Raw genomic sequence first — 20677 nt, forward strand, 5'->3', positions numbered from 1 at the left:
CAGACCATTTATCGTCGCAATACGGCAACGAAAACCAAATCTTAACCACGGTGCTAAGGCTTCTAAAGAACTGATCATATTTCAATGACATTATCGAGTTCTTCCTTATTAACTATATATATCCCAGAATTTGTAATCATTACCCTAATCTATCCCGATGATGCATGACTGAAAGCTAGTTATACAAAATGTTATTTCGAGTTACTGTTCTATTGCATTTTATAAAGTTAGGCTTATAAAGTCAAAAGATTTTTTGAATCACATCAGTTTTGATGTTTCACCTCTTATCCCCAGCAACGTAATTTACCCAGTGTGTGATAACCACGCTCATCTACGCCCGATAAACGTGCATAAGTTGTATCGCCAAATCTCAGTTCAGTAACAGGCAGCGTGCGTTTGTCTCTCAGGTATCCACTGTCTTCACGCCATACTGCGGCATTCTCGTCACAATTACATTTTTTTCCACCTGCACAGCTGTTGGTCATTCCACATGAACACTTTCCACTGTCGACTGCCGCTCCACCCCAGTAATTCATCTTTGAACCTTGACGTGATACCCACCAACCATTGGATTTTTTCAACAATTCGCTACCAAAACATTCATATTTTATAAACTGCTCACAATTCTTGGACTGGTTGATAATCGTGACAATCTGCTCCATGGAAATGTTATATTTAACCTTTCTCTTGTAAGAGCCTGGATCTTCATATCCATCTACAAATGTTCTTGATTCACTGTCATGTCCAATCTCTGTCACACCAACACCATTCTTTGACGTCATGTTACAAAATACTTGAATCGTGAGGTTGAGTCCTTGAGGTTTTATGGAATACATTCCACTGTCAGCAGAAGGATGCTTCGTTCGCAAACTCGTGCAAGATTTGTGGAAATTTTTCAGAATGCCTGTAAATTAAGACAAAGATCTTCGTTACTTCTGCAACGTGCTTCAAAACATTTTTGACAAATGACAAGATGGCGGGTAAAAATTTAAGATTTCGTAACTGAGGATGTGTTGGCCATTCTTAGTGCTAAACATTTGTTGTGTACTGTAGACTACATTGTAGATTAATCCATTTAGACTAATACTCGCTAGTTGTTAGAATAATTTTCATTTATTTAATATTAATTCGAATCAAGAGTCTCAATTCTACAACAACGACTCCTTCCCCCCTGTCCTATAAAGTTCACCACTCTTATTTTACGTTTATTCTATAAATAACAATGTGACTTAAATGTCTATTCTTACTAGAGTCTATATCTCACAACTTGAGAAGCCTTTTCACAGTGCCTCCAGTGGGGTCCCTTTTTTATGTATAAACTTTCTACAGTGAACAAATAAAATGGATGGCGCGCGTAACATATACTTTTTGAAATTACGCTCTCCGTCTGACATATACCAATGGCTTTGAATGAGCCATGAATATATTTCATTTTTTGCTTAATGTATTTTTTCGGACTATAGACGAGAACGAAACCCAATATCATGGTAGAAACTGTGACTTACAACATGTGAAGCCAGTAGCGTAGTCAGCCTGACGATTTCTCCCCCGCTATGCTAATATTTTGGTGTTTATTTACTGTGAAAACAAAAATTTCTAAAGAAATGAATAATTATAATAACAGAAATTTATATAGCGGGACAAAATCATCAGGCTGGCTACGCCACTGTGTGAAGCTAGTATATATGACTTTAGCAGCAGAAAGGTTTGCATACGTTGAAAATGAGAAAGAATATCGCATTTATTTCCAAGCGTGCATAAGTTCTGCGCCCGCGAAGTTTTGCTTGATGGCTATTATATGAATTCCGACAAATCATATTCCCTTTGAGAATGCCCGAAGACTCAGTGGTGCATCCAAGGGAAATCCACAACCGTGCAATAGCGTTGTTTTTAAGGTATATTTCTCATGTAAAATGGACCTTTTGTATAATAGACCAACTTACAATCTAGGCAACAAGAAGGAAATAAATCACTACAGCTAAAAAAAGCATACCGAAATTAGTATAATTGCTAAGTTTGGCCGCAAAATGTCAAGTATTACGGAAAATATAGCCATGCGAAGTATCCAATTTTGTATATTTTTTACTACGGCCGGAAGCGTTTAACTAATTTAGTTCACACTTCTGGCCGTAATAAAAAGTATACAAAATTGCCAACTTAATTTGCATGACTATATTTTCCGTATTTTACAATATTTTGCAGCCAAACTTGGTAATTTTACTAAATTCAGTATGCACCTTTAGAGTGAAATACATGAAAAATGTAAAGGAATATTCCTTTGTCATTATTAACTGTTTGGTTATGGTTATTGAACATCTTTAAACGCAGTGGAAAATGACCTTTATTCTTAATTAATCTAGAAATGTAACCAAAATTCAATAAATGTTGATGAATTTCCTAGATCGTTTGTATGAATATTCCAAAGTTTTATTGGTGTACAGCGAAAACGTTATTTAATGTTTACATACGTTGATGTTATGCAAAAGGTGTACAAGCGATGGAGAAACTTTTGATCTTTTTTTCAAGCCCGTGTTTTCGGTTATTATATTTCATGCTTAAACTACAAATTTTCATACCTGTGCAGAGATTTTGTGACGAATGTTGGGTGTTTGTTGTCATTGGTTTCGAAGCTATCTATATAAAAAAGACTATGTCGTAAACACTAATCACTCAGGCAATTCCTATTTCGGGTTGAGTAGCAATAATTGAACTTTCCCTTCGAGAATATTAGATATATTGAGACATGTTAAAAGGTGGATAATTTTTTTAAAACTGCTGAGGTCATATATGTTTATATCTTTAGAAAAATGATTATTGTTTTCTAACCTTTTTGATTATATAAAGATGTTCGACCTCAGGGTCGTTCATACTTTCATCATCTTCAGATTTGTCTTTGAGGGTCTTGTTGTTGAGCTCACATCGACCTTTACTGATTCCAGAGGTTTTGTAGTTAACAGACACACATGATCCATGAGCAACACAATGCATACTGCATTCTAACTCAGTTTCAGTGTGTTTTGTTTCGATGACATGATTCGCTAAATATCTCCCATCAATTTTGCGAAATAAGGCCTCGGCGACTGAGCATTCACCCGGCTGGAGTATTCTTGAAGTGAAAACTAACACACAAATGCTTAGTAAGACAGCCATTCTGAAACTGAACATATGGCTCTTCGTCTCGTATTTATAAAGCAATAGTCTATTATGTAAGAGTCTTCCACTTGTTTTAAAGTACTCTTGGCGTCGTGAAACGTGTGCTTTAATTGAAACCGAAATTATGCGAAACTATTGCGTGGGAAACTCATATTGAAAAATCTGCTTAAGTGATTGCTACTTGATCATCCCAAGTTGCCTAAACAGACCAGAATTTCCAATAATCGCCTTTGTAATTATACCAAAATTAATAACATGAATAATTCACTGTTTTATTGCAGGCAAGCTTAAGACTTAAGGTTTAAGTTACCCATTAAGCAATAAATGGATAACAATCATTAAAATTTTAATTACGAATACTTGGGTCTGTAATATTAATGTATGTATGTTAAGTACAATATGGCGAGTAGTCTTGAATCTATTACATGTCTAGTTTAATGAATATTGATAATCAAAGTAAGGTTTATAGTTACGGAAACAACTCGGAATATTTTTATACAACACACCGAGTTCCATCAACAATCTGATATGTTGAAAGTGTTCACATAATTTTATATGAGCGTTAAGGCCGGTTTTAGACTAGCAAAGCTCCTGCGCGCACATTATGTTTTGAACGAAGTGTGTGCAAATGTAAACACGTTTCAAAGACTTTGAGCGAAGACTTTGAAGGGCTTTGAACGAAGTGCAGCGTGTTCAACTTAGAACACAGAACTTCAAAGAAGCCGCCACTCGTGGGTTTTGCGAGACTATTGCGTGGGAAACGCAAGCTGTATCTATGGCGGAAAAGTAAAAAAACTATGTCTACCGAAGTTTCATTCATTTCTGCTGATAAAAACAAAAAACAAAGAAGCGCTTTCCGTTTACGGGCGTCCATATTTGACCTGTTGTCTGGGCAACAGAAAATACTGTGCTTTGACCTTGGACAGTGTGTTTTCCGAAGTTATGCTCAAACACTGTGCTTATACACGATGACGTCATTGTGCGCACAGAGACTTTGCTTGTGTAAACTGGCCTTTAATCTCTGCATGAGCTTTCACGTATGAGATGTATAGATCACGTATAATCTCATGATCAGACGTATGAGGTCACGTATAATCTCTGCATGAGCTTTCACGTATGAGATGTATAGATCACGTATAATCTCATGATGAGACGTATGAGGTCACGTATAATCTCTGCATGAGCTTTCACGTATGAGATGTATAGATCACGTATAATCTCATGATCGTACAATCGTACAATCTCTAATCTCAACCCAATAAACAATTAATATACAACAATCATTAAAATTTTAATTACGAAGATTTCATTGGCATTATAATATTCAGTGTTTATTGCTTAAAATGTTTGCTCATGTTTGATCAAGAACACTTATCTCGTCATACAATGGCGTTGTTGTTTTTATTCATACTTTGGCAAGAATTTTTAGCGTAATATTATTGCTATAAACGTGCAGTTATGTCAGGATTTGGTTGCACTAGTCGCACGCTGAAAACATAATCGCCTAAACTCAATTTTCCATCCAATTTTATAACTTTGTGCTGTTTAATGTTAAAGTCAATTAAGTGAAAATATATTGAAATATATGAATAATCATGCTGTTTAACATGTCAAGCTTTGAAAACCATAGTTAAATTTTTCAATATTGTAAAAATAACATTACTAGAAATGAAAGAGTTAAAAAAGTGTGATGCCTAAAAATGTTGCATAGATATCGAATACATACCAAACTTCGTTCCCAGGGCTTTATTAAAAGTGCGGGGCGACGTATTTTACAAAGGAACAAATCAGCGAGAAAATAATGAATAATGATAATCAAGGTGAAGTTTATAGATACAGAAACCATTGAATATTTTTTTACAACACACCGGGATCCATCGTAAAATCTGATATGTTGAAAGTGTTCACATAATTTTACATGAGCGTTAAGGCCGGTTTACAAAGGCAAAGTTTCTGTGCCGACATTATGCTTTAAACGAAGTGTGTGCAAATGTAAACACTCTTCAAAGACTTTGAGCGAAGACTTTGAAGGGCTTTGAACGAAGTGCAGCGTGTTCAACTCACTGATCTGAAGTTCAACTTTGAACACAGAACTTCAAAGAAGCCGCCACTCGTGCGTTTTGCGAGACTATTGCGTGGGAAACTCAAGCTGTATCTGTGGCAGAGACGTCAAAAAATTATAATGTTTGTCCATATCTTACCTGTTGTCTGGGCAACAGGAAATACTGTGCTTTTACTTTGGACAGTGTGTTTTCCGAAGTTCTGCTCAAACACTGTGCTCATATACGCTGACGTCACTGTGCGCACAGAAACTTTGCTAGTGTAAACCGGCCTTTAATCTCTGCATGAGTTTTCACGTATGAGATGTATAGATCACGTATAATCTCATGATGAGACGTATGAGGTCACGTATAATCTCTGCATGAGCTTTCACGTATAAGATGTGTAGATCATGTATAATCTCATGATGAGACGTATGAGGACACGTATAATCTTTGCATGAGCTTTCACGTATAAGATGTATAGATCACGTATAATCTAATATATAGACTAAAGAAAGCCGCCAAACTGTGAAATCAGTGAATGTAATTAACATTAAAGTAAGAAGTCAAGAAACGTCGTGGACCGACATAATGGTAAAGGTTCGTACAAGAAAAAGATTGGATATAAACCAGTCCAATGTTTTGAGTATGAATGTTATGATAGCTTAGCGGCAGTCGACAGTGGAAGATATTCGTGTGGAATGACAGCTGTGCAGGTGGAAAAAAATGTAATTGTGACAAGAATGACAAAATATGGCGTGAAGACAATGGATATCTGACAAACATGAGCACACTGCGTGTTATTGAACTAAAATTGGGCTGTACAGGTGGAGGGAGAAATTTAACTACGGCTTTCAAAGCTTGGCTCAGCTTTTATATTTATATTTGCCATGATATTTGCCATATTTTCTCTCACGCAAAGTAACTAGTAGGTAGAACGGTAGGTAGTAAGTATAACGGCTAAAACATGCTTACATGATATTCATATGTTCACGTTCTGAATAATGCATTATACGTGAAAGATCATGCAGACATTATACGTGACCTCATACGTCTCATCATGAGATTATACGTGATCTATACATCTCATACGTGAAAGCTCATGCAGAGATTATACGTGACCTCATACGTCTCATCATGAGATTATACGTGATCTATACATCGCATACGTGAAAGATCATGCAGAGATTATACGTGACCTCATACGTCTCATCATGAGATTATACGTGATCTATACATCTCATACGTGAAAGCTCATGCAGAGATTATACGTGACCTCATACGTCTCATCATGAGATTATACGTGATCTATACATCGCATACGTGAAAGATCATGCAGAGATTATACGTGACCTCATACGTCTCATCATGAGATTTTCCAAGATGTTGGTATTCGGATTGTGTTCTGTTTTATACTTTTTCAAATTGATGTTTCTTACCCTTTTCTAATTTACTTTTAACCTGCTTTCCCGCTCATATAGTTTGCTTTTTTGGATCTTTCCTTTGCAATTAAATGAATTTCTCTTTCGCTGTAAGCGGCTAATTGTCATGTTGGTCGGTTAATTTTATTTGTAAGCGGTTGGAGACTTGATGCGATCTCAAAAGGGCGCATAACGCAACGATACTTTGGATTGGCAATGTGTGTATGGACAATTCATAATCATGAAAATTGTGTCAATGTAAGAAAAATCTTTAAACTAAGGGCAGTTTATCTTTAAAATACGAGTTTGATTTTTATTCAAATGGGGCAAGAAACACTACCTTTCAAAGCTTATGTCCCTTCGGGTCTGCCGTCTGCGCATCGGTTCTGCTCATAACAAGGCGGATCACGCTATTTTAAAAATTGCTCAAATTTCTAATGTTTCAAATTTTTCTGGAAACAACCCCAGTTCTTTTATTAAGAACCATAGCGAACTAATATTGTGTTGATTATGCAGACAGTTTTCATAATATAACAGTATAATAATTATAATATAGCGTTCAAAATGTAAACATGGCATCTATTTACATTACTGCACATTCGTTTCTCGATATCGCTCAAATTTGCACGCTACTGCATCGGCTTATTCAGATGTTTTAAGAATTTTTATATACGCGTCTACTACTCGCCGCCATATTGAAAAATCTGCTAAAGTGATTATTATTTGATATTCCAAAGTTGCTCAAACAGAGCAGAATTTCCAATAATTGCCTTTGTAATTATACTAAAATAAGATAACATGAATAATTCCATCTTATTGCACGCAAGCTTAAGATAGTTACCCATTAAGCAATAAATAGATGACAATTACTAAAATTTTAATTACAAATACTTGGGAGTTAGGTCTGTAATATTCTATGTTAAAGTACAGCATGACGAGCAGTCTTATATTTATTACATGTCTAGTTTAATGAATAATGATAAAAGTAAGGTTTATAGTTACGGAAACCACTAAATATTTCTATACAACACAACAAGTTCCATCATCAATCTGATTTGTTAAAAGTGTTCATATGATTTTAGCTATATGAGCGTAAATCTCATACGTCAAAACTCATGCAGAGATTTACGCTTATATAAACTCATGTAAACACTTCAAACATATCAGATCATTCATGGAACTTACAGATAATCACACTAACAATATAAACAAAGACTTGTAACACAACTTATTTTTTAAAATTGCAAAATAATTCATAGGTTAGACCATTTACCTTCACAATACGCCGACGAAAACCAGATCTTAACCACGGTGCTAAGGCTTCCAAAGAACTGATCATATTTAACTATATAGATCCCAGAATTTGTAATATTACCCTAATCTATCCCGATGATGAATACAAGCTAGTTGAAACGTGGATTGAATAAAACTACAAAAAATTATTTTTGAGTTACTGTTCTATTGTATTTTATAAAGTTAGGCTTATAGTCTAAGTCAAAAGATTTTTTTAATCATATCAGGTTTGATGTTCCATCTCTTATCCCCAGCAACGTAATTTACCCAGTGTGTGATAACCACGCTCATCTAGGCCAATTACACTTATATAAGATGTATCGCCAAATCTCAGTTCAGTAACAGGCAGCGTACGTTTGTCTGTCAGGTATCCACTGTCTTCACGCCATGTTGAGGCATTCTCGTCACAATTACATATTTCTCCACTTGCACAGCTGTTGTTCATTCCACATGAACACTTTCCACTGTCGACTGCCGCTCCACCCCAGTAATTCATCTTTGAACCTTGACGAGATACCCACCAACCATCGGAATATGTCAATAATGAGCTATGAAAACATTCATATTTTATAAACTGCTCACAATTCTTCGACTGGTTGATAATCGCGACAATCTGCTCCATGGAAATGTCGTATTTAATCTTTCTTTTGTAAGAACCTGCAGCTTCATATCCATCTACAAGAGTTCTTGCTTCGCTGTCATGTCCAATCTCTGTCACACCAACACCATTCTTTGAAGTCATATCACAAAATACTTGAACCATGAAGTTGAGCCCTTGAGGTTTGATGGAATACACTCCACTGTCAGCAGAAGGATACATCGTTCGCAAACTCGTGCAAGATTTGTTGAAATTTTTTAGAATGCCTGTAAATTAAGACAAACATCTTCGTTACCTCTGGAACGTGCTTCAAAATAATTTTGACAAATGACAAGATGGCGGGTAGAAATTAAATATTTGGTAACTGAGGATGTGTTGTCCATTCTTAGTGCTAAACATTTCTTGTGTACTGTGGACTACATTGTAGATTAATCCATTTAGATTTATACTCGCTAGTTGCTTGAATTATTTTCATTTATTTAATATCAATTCGAATCAAGAGTCTCAATTCTACAACAACGACTCCCTCGTTTCCTGTCCTATAAAGTTCACCCCTCTTATTTTATGTTTACTCTATAAATAACAATGTGACTTAAATGTCCATTCTTACTAGAGTCTATATCTCACAACTTGAGAAGCCTTTTCACAGCGCCTCCCGTAGGGTCCCTTTTTTTATTTACAAACTTTCTACAGTGTACTTATAAAATCGATGGCGCGCGTAACATATACTTCTTGAAATTACGCTCTCCGTCTTACATATACCAATGGCTTCGCATGAACCGTGAATGTATCCCATTTTTGCTTAATGTATTTTTTCGGACTATAGATGAGAACGAAATCCAATACCATCGTAGAAACTGTGATTTGCAACATGTGAAGCTAGTAGATATGACTTTAGCAGCAGAAAGGTTTGCATACATTGAAAATGAAAAAGAATATCGCATTGATTTCCAAACGCGCATAAGTTCTGCGCCCGCGAAGTTTTGCTTGATGGCTATTCTATGAATTCTGAAAAATCATATCCCCTTTGAGAATGCCCGAAGACCCAGTGGTGCATCCGAGGGAAATCCATAACCATGCAATAGCGTTGTTTTTAAGGTATTTCTCATTTAAAATGCACCTTTTGCATGATAGACCAACTTACTATCTAAGCAACAAAAAGGAAATAAATCACCACAGCTAAAAAGAGCATACCGAAATTAGTATAATTGCCAAATTTGGCCGCAAAATTTCAAGTACTACGGAAAATATAGCCATGCGAAGTATCCAATTTTGTATACTTTTTACAACGGCCGGAAGCATTTAACTAATTTAATTCACACTTCCGGCCGTAGTAAAAAAGTATACAAAATTGCGAACTTCGCATGACTATATTTTCCATACTTTACAATATTTTGCTGCCAAACTTGATAATTTTACTAAATTTAGTATGCAATTTTCGGAAATTTCCTTTTTGTTGCCTAAATCAAAAGTTGGTCTATTATGCAAAAGGTCCATTAACCATTTAATCGTCAGTAATCTGAGCAATCTTTCCTTTCCGCATAATTATGTTGCCCCGGTGTAACTTTGTGAACAGTTAATGCCGAGGGCAGTGAACTCTATATATGTGGAAGACTCGCTCCAGTTGAAGGTGTGAAGCCAAACATGGCGGATCATGAAGGCTGCTTGGGTACCGAACCAGTCCTCCACGAAGCGTAAAATGCGCAACTGCGCGTGGAAATTCAAAACACGAATTATAAACTTGACGAAAAATAAAAAAACTCACATTTCGGACCAGTACAAAGTTTTTAAAATACGACGTTTTTAAAAATGAATACATACAATTTGTTACAACCTTACCTGCCAATGTTATTCTTTCTAGAGAGGTAACTTATGCCGTATATTTGTGTTGTGTTTACAAAACTGACCGAGTTCAACTCGTACACGTTGCCGCAATATTGAATTTTTACCGCTCGTGCGTGGAGGTCTGGTTCGGTACCCAACCAGCCTTCGTGATCCGCCATGTTTGGCTTCACTTTTTGATTACGCAATGTACTAGAGCGAGCCTTCAATATATATAGAGTTCATTGGCCGAGGGTATCAGAAACATAATAAAATTGTAGTCTTATGGTAAATTATTGAATGCCCTTCCATCAAGAATTCTATATTTTCCAAGCTCACAATTTGTCACGTGGGTTTCCCGAGAAATTATGGGACTCATTTTGATTGGTTAGCTTATAATTATGCAAAATAATCAAAATTTCAAAATATTTATTATTTTCACAAAGAACATGGCGTCCTTCATCGAACCATCTTTGCTTGAAGGAGAGCACTTTTCGGAAGCTATTCGCATTGTACGCTGTTTTTTTCCAAAGTCTTCATCGAGAGCAAGTCGAGGCACTCAAAGCTTTCTTACCCGGTAGGAATATCTTCTTTAGTGCTGGCACAGGCTACGGGAAGTCTCTAGACTATAGTCTTCCAAGTTGTTTCTCACCTCGCTGACCTTCTCGAAGAACAAGTCGTTGGAACTAGCATTGCCATCGTCTGGTGCTTCATCTTCACTGTTACACCATTTGCTCGGGCTTCAGCTAGGTAGTCATCTTATAGCTTTTGATTCAGAATCGCCAGCTTTTGACGATGCGTGATTCTTTGCCTGAGACATGGTCGACAAATATGTCTGGAAACAGGTTGGACAACGAAATCCAAATCTTCTAGTTCGGCGAGAGAACGCTTTTCTTTTACAAGATTTATTTATTTATTTATTTATTTTTCTTTTCCAGCACAGAGAAACACAGCACGCACATTAGCGCGGCCATGTCGTCACAAATAATTATGCAATTTTCGTGCAAATCATATACATAATCATATTTATAATACCGGAAATAATTCGAACATTCACGTGACCATACAAGCTTTGTGCCGCTGATTAGCAGACTATATCAACCCCAATATATAGTCCGCGTTGCAGGCTATATTGCACCATGCAATAGAGTGAAATATATGAAAAGTACTCCTTTGTCATTATCAACTCGTTTGTTATGGTTATTGAACATCTTTAAACGCAGTGGAAAATTACCTTTATTCTCAATTAATCTAATAATTTAACTGAAATTCAATAAATGTTGATTAAATCTTTTCGTCTTTATGAATATTCCAAGGTTTTATTGCTGTGCAGCGAACGACGTTATCCCCGAGCGGGCGCAGGCGAGGGTACTAATTCCGCTCAGAGATTAGGAATTACACCCGGAGCCAGGGAGAACATAGCTGAATCCAAAGTTGTGCAAATTCTATGTCATGGACGGTCGACGTTGGGTTGTTTTGTAAGTTATGCGCATGCGCAAGTAACGACTGGTAATCAACAAACGTTCCGATTGGCTAAGACAGAAAGCTTGTATTTCAATGAGAAAGTCAACAATTTAACTGTCATTTCGTAAACCTTTTTGTAAAAGCGTTTCATAAACTTTGTGCAAAATAAAACGAGAAGGAACAAGATATATGAAGCATGACAGATAGTTAAGATGAACATGGATACAGTCAAGACAAAGCCGTGTCAGATGAATAATTCATAATCAAGTGAATTAATTCATAACAAGACGCCTGTTCTGGCGTTAACTCCGGCGCACGTGCCAGTCTTCAATATAGAGCTTCTGAACATAAACAATACAGTTCATATTCGCATTTAAATGCCTTGCGAACCTAAATGTTCGATCGCGAAATTCAGAAGCACATCGTACTTTAAAAAGTATAAAAGTTCAATTGTTCAAAAATGTAAATAAACCATAGAATAAACCACATGATATATTCGCTTTGTCTTACACTTTGCCTTTGAGATTCGCGCTCATATAGTTATATTAACAATCCTGTGCAAACTACGACGTGTCAACGCGCCCATACACGACCACATCATCTTGTTAAACGGCGAAATAGCAGCGATATTATCAAAATAGGACCAGAATGTACATGTATGAAATGTATTCTTACCCCAATTCAATCTAAACTTAGTCGAAAAGCATGAAAAGAACGGTTTATTTGTTGCTCTTGAAGGAATTGCCGTATCATGCGAGCGAAATCGAATCGCGCATCGGAAAATTTACCAAAGCTGTGCACCACAACTCTTGGGAGACAAGACTGGAACGTAGATAAATACGGTCGCATACACATTATAAATAACTAATATATTTCGCGCCATTACAGACTTGCGACGACGAAAATTAAAAAAAACAACAAAAAAAAAACAAAAACAAAACCGAGGCGAATTTTCAACTCCGTCGCTGACGCCGGAGTAATAAATGCTTTCAAAGGGTACGTGCATATATACTTTGTTTATTTCGTATTTGCTTCGCGGTAAGGATAAGCTGTATTTGTAAAACTTTCAGCTTTGTATGTCGTTTATTTGTTTAATTGCGGCTTTTTATACAAACGCATAAACCTGTGAAAGGCTATTACACCTTTGCTTTAACGTCAAAAAGTGTTTTTAAAAGTGTAATTTGAATTTTGATATTAAAAATACACACTATATTAAAGTATAAAACAAATTACAAATTAAAATAACATTTGAGAGGGGTTTTTCTTTGTCTCTGAAGATTTTGTAGCTACTGTTTTAATCGTTTGAAACTTGAATGGATTGAAACTTGAATCGATTTTAAAGCATTACTTAATAGCTGCCATGGTATATAATGCGGCAAAATTGAACGGGTAATGTTTACACTAGCTTTTTGATTATTTTTGTATTGAATATATTCGGTAAAATATAATAAGACTGATTTGAGTTTTGTGTCATTTCAAAATATAAGTTTAGGTCAGGTTAGCTCAGGAAATTGTGTATTTGGTTTGAAATAGCGAGGGGTTGCTGCATGCATGTATTTCTAGTTTAATGTTTACTTACGTTGATGTTATGCAAAAGATGTACAAGCGTTGGAGAAACTTTTGATCTTTTTTTCAAGCCCGTATTTTCATTATTATATTTCATGCTTAAACCACAAATTTTCATACCTGTGGAGAGATTTTGTGACGAATGTTGGGTGTTTCTTGTAATTGGTTTCGAAGCTATCTATATAAAAAAGACTATGTCGTAAACACTCATCACTCAGGCAATTCCAATTTCGGGTTGAGTAGCAATAATTAAACTTTCCCTTAGAGAATATTAGATATATTGAGACACGTTGAAAAGTGGATAATTTTTTTAAAACTGCTGGGGTCATATGTGTTTATATAATGATTATTGTTTTCTAACCTTTTTGATTATATAAAGATGTTTGAAGTCAGGGTCTTTTATACTTTCATCATCTTCAGACTTGTCTTTGAGGGTCTTGTTATTAAGCTCACAACGACCTTTACCGATTCCAGATGTTTTGTAATTAACCGACACACATGTTCCATGAGCAACACAATGCATACTGCATTCTAACTCAGTTTCAACATGAGTTGTTTCGATGACATGATTCGCTAAATATTTGCCATCAATTCTGCGAAAGAAGGCCTGGGCGACTGAGCATTCACCCGGCTGGAGTATTCTTGAGGTGAAAACTAACGCACAAATTCTTAGTATGACAGCCATTCTGAAACTGAACATATGGCTCTTCGTCTCGTATTTAAATCAATAGTGCATCATGTAAGAGTTTTCCACCTGTTTTAAAATACTCTTGGCGTCGTGAAACGTGTGCTTTAATTGAAACCGCGCTGTTTTTCTTTTTTTTTTATAAATCTTGTTGACAAATCCTCAATTCATAGTGAAAATAATATGAAAACGATATTAAAAGAACTGTCTGTGTATATATAGTTATGCTTAAAGCCCGTTTTCCACTAGGGGACTTTCATACCAACTTTTTACCAACTATCATTATAAAATAATGAAATATTATCTTATAAATCATATTGAGAAATTCTCAAAAAGCCATACTCACGAAGGCGCAAAAAATTAACAGTGACAATGATATTAACGGTGCTGTCTGTGTTTATATGTAGCAATGCTTAAAACCCACTCAGCGAATTTATTCGCGCGAACTGATAGGTCATAATTTATAGGTGGGAAGCGATCATAGTTTTTCGCAGCGAATTATCATCTTAAAAATCTTTCGAAGAGGTCAAGCTTTGAAAGTCGTAGGTAAATTTTAAAATCTTTCAAAGACTTTGAGCGAAGACTTTGAAGGGCTTTGAACGAAGTGCAGCGTGTTCAACTTAGAACACTGAACTTCAAAGAAGCCGCCACTCGTGGGTTTTGCGAGACTATTGCGTGGGAAACTCAAGCTGTATCAGTGGCGGAAAAGTTACAACTAAATCAAAATGTCTACCGAAGTTTCATTCATTTCTGCTGATAAAAACAAAAAAACAAAGAAGCGCTTTCCGTTTACAAGCGTCCATTTTTGACCTGTTGTCTGTGCAACAGGAAATACTGTGCTTTGACCTTGGACAGTGTGTTTTCCGAAGTCCTGCTCAAACACTGTGCTCATACACGATGACGTCACTGTGCGCACAGAAACTTTGCTAGTGTAAACCGGCCTTCAATCTCTGCATGAGCTTTCACGTATGAGATGTATAGATCACGTATAATCTCATGATGAGACGTATGATGTCACGTATAATGTCTGCATGAGCTTTCACGTATGAGATGTATAGATCACGTATAATCTCATGATGAGACGTATGAGGACACGTATAATTTCTGCATGAGCTTTCACGTATTATGAGATGTATAGATCACGTATAATCTCATGATGAGACGTATGATGTCACGTATAATCTCTGCATGAGCTTTCACGTATTATGAGATGTATAGATCACGTATAATCTCATGATGAGACGTATTAGGTCACGTATAATCTCTGCATGAGCTTTCACATATAATGATTCAGAACGTGAATATATGAATATCATGTAAGCATGTTTTAGCCGTTATACTTACTAGTTATGATACCGTTCTAGCAGCTAGTTACTTTACGTTAAAGAAAATATGGCAAATATCGTGGCAAATATAAATATAAAAGCTGAGCCAAGATTTGAAAGCCGTAGTTAAATTTCACCCTCCACCTGTACAGCTCAATTTCAGTTCAATAACACGCAGTGTGTTCTTGTCTGTCAGATATCCACTGTCTTCACGCCATATTTTGACATTCTTCTCACAATTACATTTTTTTCCACCTGCACAGCTGTCATTCCACATGAATATCTTCCACTGTCGACTGCCGCTAAGCTATCATAACATTCATACTCAAAACATTGGACTGGTTTATATCTAATCTTTTTCTTGTACGAACCTTTACCATTGTGTCGGTCCACGACGTTTCTTGACTTCTTACTTCAATGTTAATTACATTCACTGATCTCACTTTCTTTAGTCTATATATTAGATTTTCCAAGATGTTGGTATTCGGATTGTGTTCTGTTTTATACATTTTCAAATTGATGTTTCTTACCCTTTTCTAATTTACTTTCAACCTGCTTTCCCGCTCATACAGTTTGCTTTTTTGGGTCTTTCCATTGCAATTAAATGAATTGCTGTTTCGCTGTAAGCGGCTAATTGTCATGTTGGTCGGTTAATTTTATTTGTAAGCGGTTGGAGACTTGATGCGATCTCAAAAGGGCGCATAACGCAACGATACTTTGGATTGGCAATGTGTGTAATGGACAATTCATAATCATGAAAATTGTGCCAATGTAAGAAAAATCTTTAAACTAAGGGCAATTTATCTTTAAAATACGGGTTTAATTTTCATTCAAATCGGCCAAGTATTTGCAAAGAAATGCAAGTTGGAACGAGCGGAACACTTTTGAGGTCGTCTGGCCGTGCGGCAAGAAACACTACCTGTCAAAGCTTATGTCCCTTCGGGTCTGCATCGGTTCTGATCATAACAAGGCGAGTCAGGCGCTATTATTTTAAAAATTGCTCAAATTTCTAATCTCTCAGATTTTTCAGAAAAAAAACTCTAGTTTTTTTATTAAGAACCATAGCGAACTAATATTGTGTTGATTATGCAGACAGTTTTCATAATATAATAGTATAATTATAATATAACGTTCAAAATGTAAACAAGGCGTTTATTTACAATACTGCACATTCGTTTCTCGATATCGCCCAAATTTGCACGCTACTGCATCGGCTTATTTAGATGTTTTAAGAATTTTTATATAAGTCTACTACTCGCCGCCATATTGAAAAATCTGCTTAAGTGATTATTACTTGATATTCCAAATTCGCTCAAACAGACCAGAATTTCGAATAATTGCCTTTGTAATTATACTAAAATAAAATAACATGAATAATTCCCTCGTATTGCAAGCAAGCTTAAGACAGTTACCCATTAAGCAATAAATAGATAAGAATCATTTAATTACGAATACTTGGGAGTTGGGTCTGTACACAGTTAATAAAATATACATGGTTTGGAGACCATATAAAACTACAATACAACTCATTAACTATGTTGAGGCACATTTATGCAAAAAATTGTTCCTTTCGCATCACATGTCTATTGTACTTTGCACAGATAAACCAATAGCAATCTTATATAATTAACATATTTTTCAAGTCAAGGTTGATGAGCTTAGCAAGACGAATGCCATTGGTACGTTTGGCTAAAATACAATAGACACGTGACGAGAAAGGAACCATTTTTTGCATAAACGTGGACAATAACATAGTTAATGAGTTGTATTGTACTTTTATTTAGTCTCCAAACCATGTACATTCTATTAACCGTGGTCTGTAATATTCCGTGTTCATGTACAACATGCATGGCGAGTAATCTTGTATTTATGACATGTCTAGTTTAATGAATATTGATAATCAAAGTAAGGTTTATAGTTACGGAAACCACTGAATATTTCTATACAACACAACAAGTTCCATCATCAACCTGATTTGTTCAAAGTGTTCACATCATTTTATATGAGCGTAAATCTCATACGTGAAAGCTCATGCAGAGACTTACGCTTATATAAACTCACGTGAACACTTCCAACATATCAGATCGTTGATGGAACTTACAGCTGATGACACAAACAGTATAAACAATGACTTCACACAACTTATTTTTTAAAATTGCAAGATAATTCATAGGTCAGACCATTGATCTTCGTAATACGCCGACGAAAACCAGATTTTAATCACGTTGCTAGGGCTTCCAAAGGACTGATCATATTTCAACGACATTATCGAGTTCCTCCTTCTTAACTATATAATTATATCCCAGAATTTGTAATATTACCCTAATCTATCCCCCATGATGACTACAAGCTAGTTGAAATGTAGATAGAATAAAACTAAAAAAAGTTATTTCGAGTTACGGTTCTATTGTGTTTTATAAAGTTAGGCTTATAAAGTCAAAAGATTTCTTGAATCATCAGGTTTGATGTTTCATCTCTTATCCCCAGCAACGTAATTTACCCAGTGTATGATAACCACGCTCATTTTTGCCGTAATATATACCAGTATCGCCGAATCTCAACTCAGTAACAGGCAGCGTGCTCTTGTCTGTCAGGTATCCACTGTCTTCACGCCATGTTGGGTCATTCTCGTCACAATTACATTTTTTTTCACCTGCACAGCTGTTGGTCATTCCACAGACACATTTTCCACTGTCGACTGCCGCTCCACCCCAGTAATTCATCTTTGAGCCTTGACGTGATACCCACCAACCATAGGAATCTATCAATAATCTGCTATGAAGACATTCATATTTTATAAATTGCTCACAATTCTTCGACTGGTTGATAATCGCGACAATCTGCTCCATGGAAATGTTATATTTAATCTTTCTCTTGTAAGACCCTGCCTCTTCATATCCATCTACAACTGTTTTTGATTCACTGTCATGTCCAATCTCTGTCAAACCAACACCATTCTTTAAAGTCATGTTACAAAACACTTGAACCGTGAGGTTGAGTCCTTGAGGTTTTATGGAATACACTCCACTGTCAGCAGAAGGATGCTTCGTTCGCAAACTCGTGCAAGATTTGTGGAAATTTTTTAGAGTGCCTGTAAATTAAGACAAAGTTTTTCGTTACTTCTGGAACGAGCTTGAAAATAATTTTGTCAAATGACAAAATGGCCGGTAAAAATTAAAAATTTCGTAACTGAGCATGTCTTGTCCATTCTTAGTGCTAAACATTTGCTGTAGACTACATTGTATATTAATCCATTTAGATTTATACTCGCTAGTTGCTAGAATTATTTTCATTTATTTAATATTAATTCGAATCAAGAGTCTCAATTCTACAACAACGACTCCCTCTCTCCTGTTCTTTAAAGTTCCTCACTCTTATTTTACGTTTATTCTATAAATAACAATGTGACTTAAATGTCTATTCTTACTAGAGTCGATATCTCACAACTTGAGAAGCCTTTTCACAGCGCCTCCAGTAGGGTCCCTTTTTTATGTTCAAACTTTCTACAGTGTACATATAAAATGGATGGCGCGCGTAACATATACTTCTTGAAATTACGCTCTCCGTTTGACATATACTAATGGCTTTGCATGAGCCGTGAATGTATTTCATTTTTTGCTTAATGTATTTTTTCGGACTATAGATGAGAACGAAACCCAATACCATGGTAGAAACTGTGATTTGCAACATGTGAAGCTAGTATATGTATATATATAGGTAATAGCATGGTTATGAGTACAATTTGGTAAAACATGCACGAGTGGGTTTTTAGAGACCTTTGAAGTCTTTGAAAACTCACGAGTGCATGTTTCTCCAAATTGTACCGGAATCTATGCTATTACCCATCAATAATAAATCATACATAAAAAATTTATCCACACGTGCTACATAATTATAGGATAAATAATTTATCAGTCGCATGCTGTTTTCAAATCGTGTCAAAATAGAACTTTTTCAACGTTTTTACAAGATACAATCAAGACACATATCAAGACACAACAATTATGACACTCAGGAGCATTTTTAAAAACATCTTAAAGAAATCAGTACTGGGATTTCCTAAAAATTGCGCTGCTCTAAATCAATCAGATTTAAGAAATTATTTTATGTAAATAATGAATTTAGTAGCTGAAGGTTTGCATAGTTGAAACTTTTAAAATGTGGAAAGCCAAACGAAAGGGCGATCCTACAGTAATGGGAAAGCACTTTCTTTTAACACAAGCACTTTGTTTAAAGCACTTTCTTTCAACAACATTGCAACTATATGTTAAAGCACAAATGGAACGCTCCGCCCATGTCTTGGAAACAGTGCATGTGAAATTTTAAATATTGTTGTTTTGCAGTCAAATGGAATCCGCTGTATATCCCCTTTGAGAATGCCCGAAGATCCAGTGGCGCATCCAAGGTAGTAAATCCATAACCATGCAATAGCGCTGTTTTAAGCTATATTTAATGCAAAATTTATCCGTGTAATTTACTCTGCATAGCCCAAGATCAGGCCACTGCGAAGACCAGCTGTTATTAGGCGAAAGGAAATTCATCAACATTTATTGAATTTCAATGACACGAACAGATCAATTAAGAATAAAGATCATTAATTGTTCAACTGCATTTAAACATGTTCAATAACCATCACCACACTGTCAATCAGGATAAAGTTGCTAATAAGTCTTAATTTCTATACGCGAGGTGGAGATCTTTTACAATTATGAAACTACTGTTCTTAAATCGATTATGATTTTTGGCACTTCACTCGATGTTGGTAAATTCTAGAGGTTCTCAAGGGTTTTACTTTCGAGTGGATTACTGGAATTATACACATATCAAATTCAAGCCAGGAACAGTTGATGGAAAAATGAGTCAACCATAGGTCCACCTGCAGGAAACGAACCTACGCTTTTGCGATGCATTTCTTGCCACTGAGCTTGACAAGAGCAAGTGTGGTTGATGTGTATAGGATGGTAATGCCGGGAATAGGACCTGCTGGAGACCGATAATTGACTCATTTTTCCATCAACTGTTCCTGGCTTGAATTTGAAGCGTGTATAAACAGTATAATTCCACTCGAAATTAAGACCCTTTAAACCTCTACTGTTCTTAAATGTTCTCTTCTTGATCGGCTCTTTCTCTTGGACCTTCGTCGGATCTTTTTTTTCTGTTCTTGTCTGTTGAGCCTCTTCAATGTTTCATATGATTTTTACACCGTTGGTCCACTGAAGGTTCTAGTGTTGTGCGCGCCCTTTTATAGTAAAGGTTGAGCGAAACTTGCTCACGTCATCAACCAGAGTGGTATGATCCTTATCCAGCCA

At 35.9% G+C, this 20677-nt stretch overlaps 3 protein-coding genes across 3 annotated transcripts; all 3 read right to left on the reverse strand.

Annotated features, from left to right (window-relative positions):
- Positions 1–217: 217 nt before the first annotated feature.
- LOC114525588 (contactin-associated protein-like 2) lies at positions 218–3150 on the reverse strand. The gene is made up of 3 exons (XM_028546973.1): positions 2827–3150; positions 2577–2634; positions 218–904 (listed from the first exon to the last, which is right to left on the reverse strand). Exons 1-3 carry the CDS (start codon positions 3148–3150, stop codon positions 285–287), a joined length of 1002 nt encoding a protein of 333 aa, XP_028402774.1. The 3' UTR covers positions 218–284.
- A 5003-nt stretch (positions 3151–8153) lies between these two features.
- Positions 8154–13507, reverse strand: LOC114525799 (neurexin-4-like). The gene is made up of 2 exons (XM_028547228.1): positions 13479–13507; positions 8154–8773 (listed from the first exon to the last, which is right to left on the reverse strand). The coding sequence occupies exon 2, from the start codon at positions 8727–8729 to the stop codon at positions 8154–8156; it is 576 nt and encodes a 191-aa protein (XP_028403029.1). The 5' UTR covers positions 8730–8773; positions 13479–13507.
- Positions 13508–17845: 4338 nt separating this feature from the next.
- On the reverse strand, positions 17846–18445 carry LOC114525774 (neurexin-4-like). The gene has a single exon (XM_028547196.1). It carries the CDS (start codon positions 18335–18337, stop codon positions 17846–17848), a length of 492 nt encoding a protein of 163 aa, XP_028402997.1. The 5' UTR covers positions 18338–18445.
- Positions 18446–20677: the final 2232 nt, after the last annotated feature.

This window comes from Dendronephthya gigantea, unplaced genomic scaffold (assembly GCF_004324835.1).
Source record: "Dendronephthya gigantea isolate DGI-Jeju-01 unplaced genomic scaffold, DenGig_1.0 000035F, whole genome shotgun sequence".
In the NCBI taxonomy this organism is placed as follows: domain Eukaryota; kingdom Metazoa; phylum Cnidaria; class Anthozoa; order Malacalcyonacea; family Nephtheidae; genus Dendronephthya; species Dendronephthya gigantea.

Bases quoted from the DNA above. Each gene is read 5' to 3' on its own strand.
- LOC114525588 (XM_028546973.1), bottom strand. From the start codon at position 3,150: ATGGCTGTCTTACTAAGCATTTGTGTGTTAGTTTTCACTTCAAGAATA. The intron at 2,635-2,826 runs GTTAGAAAACAA...TTTTTTATATAG, and splicing joins ATCTTTATATAATCAAAAAG to ATAGCTTCGAAACCAATGAC. The intron at 905-2,576 runs GTATGAAAATTT...CTTAATTTACAG, and splicing joins GTCACAAAATCTCTGCACAG to GCATTCTGAAAAATTTCCAC.
- LOC114525799 (XM_028547228.1), bottom strand. From the start codon at position 8,729: ATGTATCCTTCTGCTGACAGTGGAGTGTATTCCATCAAACCTCAAGGG.
- LOC114525774 (XM_028547196.1), bottom strand. From the start codon at position 18,337: ATGACTTTAAAGAATGGTGTTGGTTTGACAGAGATTGGACATGACAGT.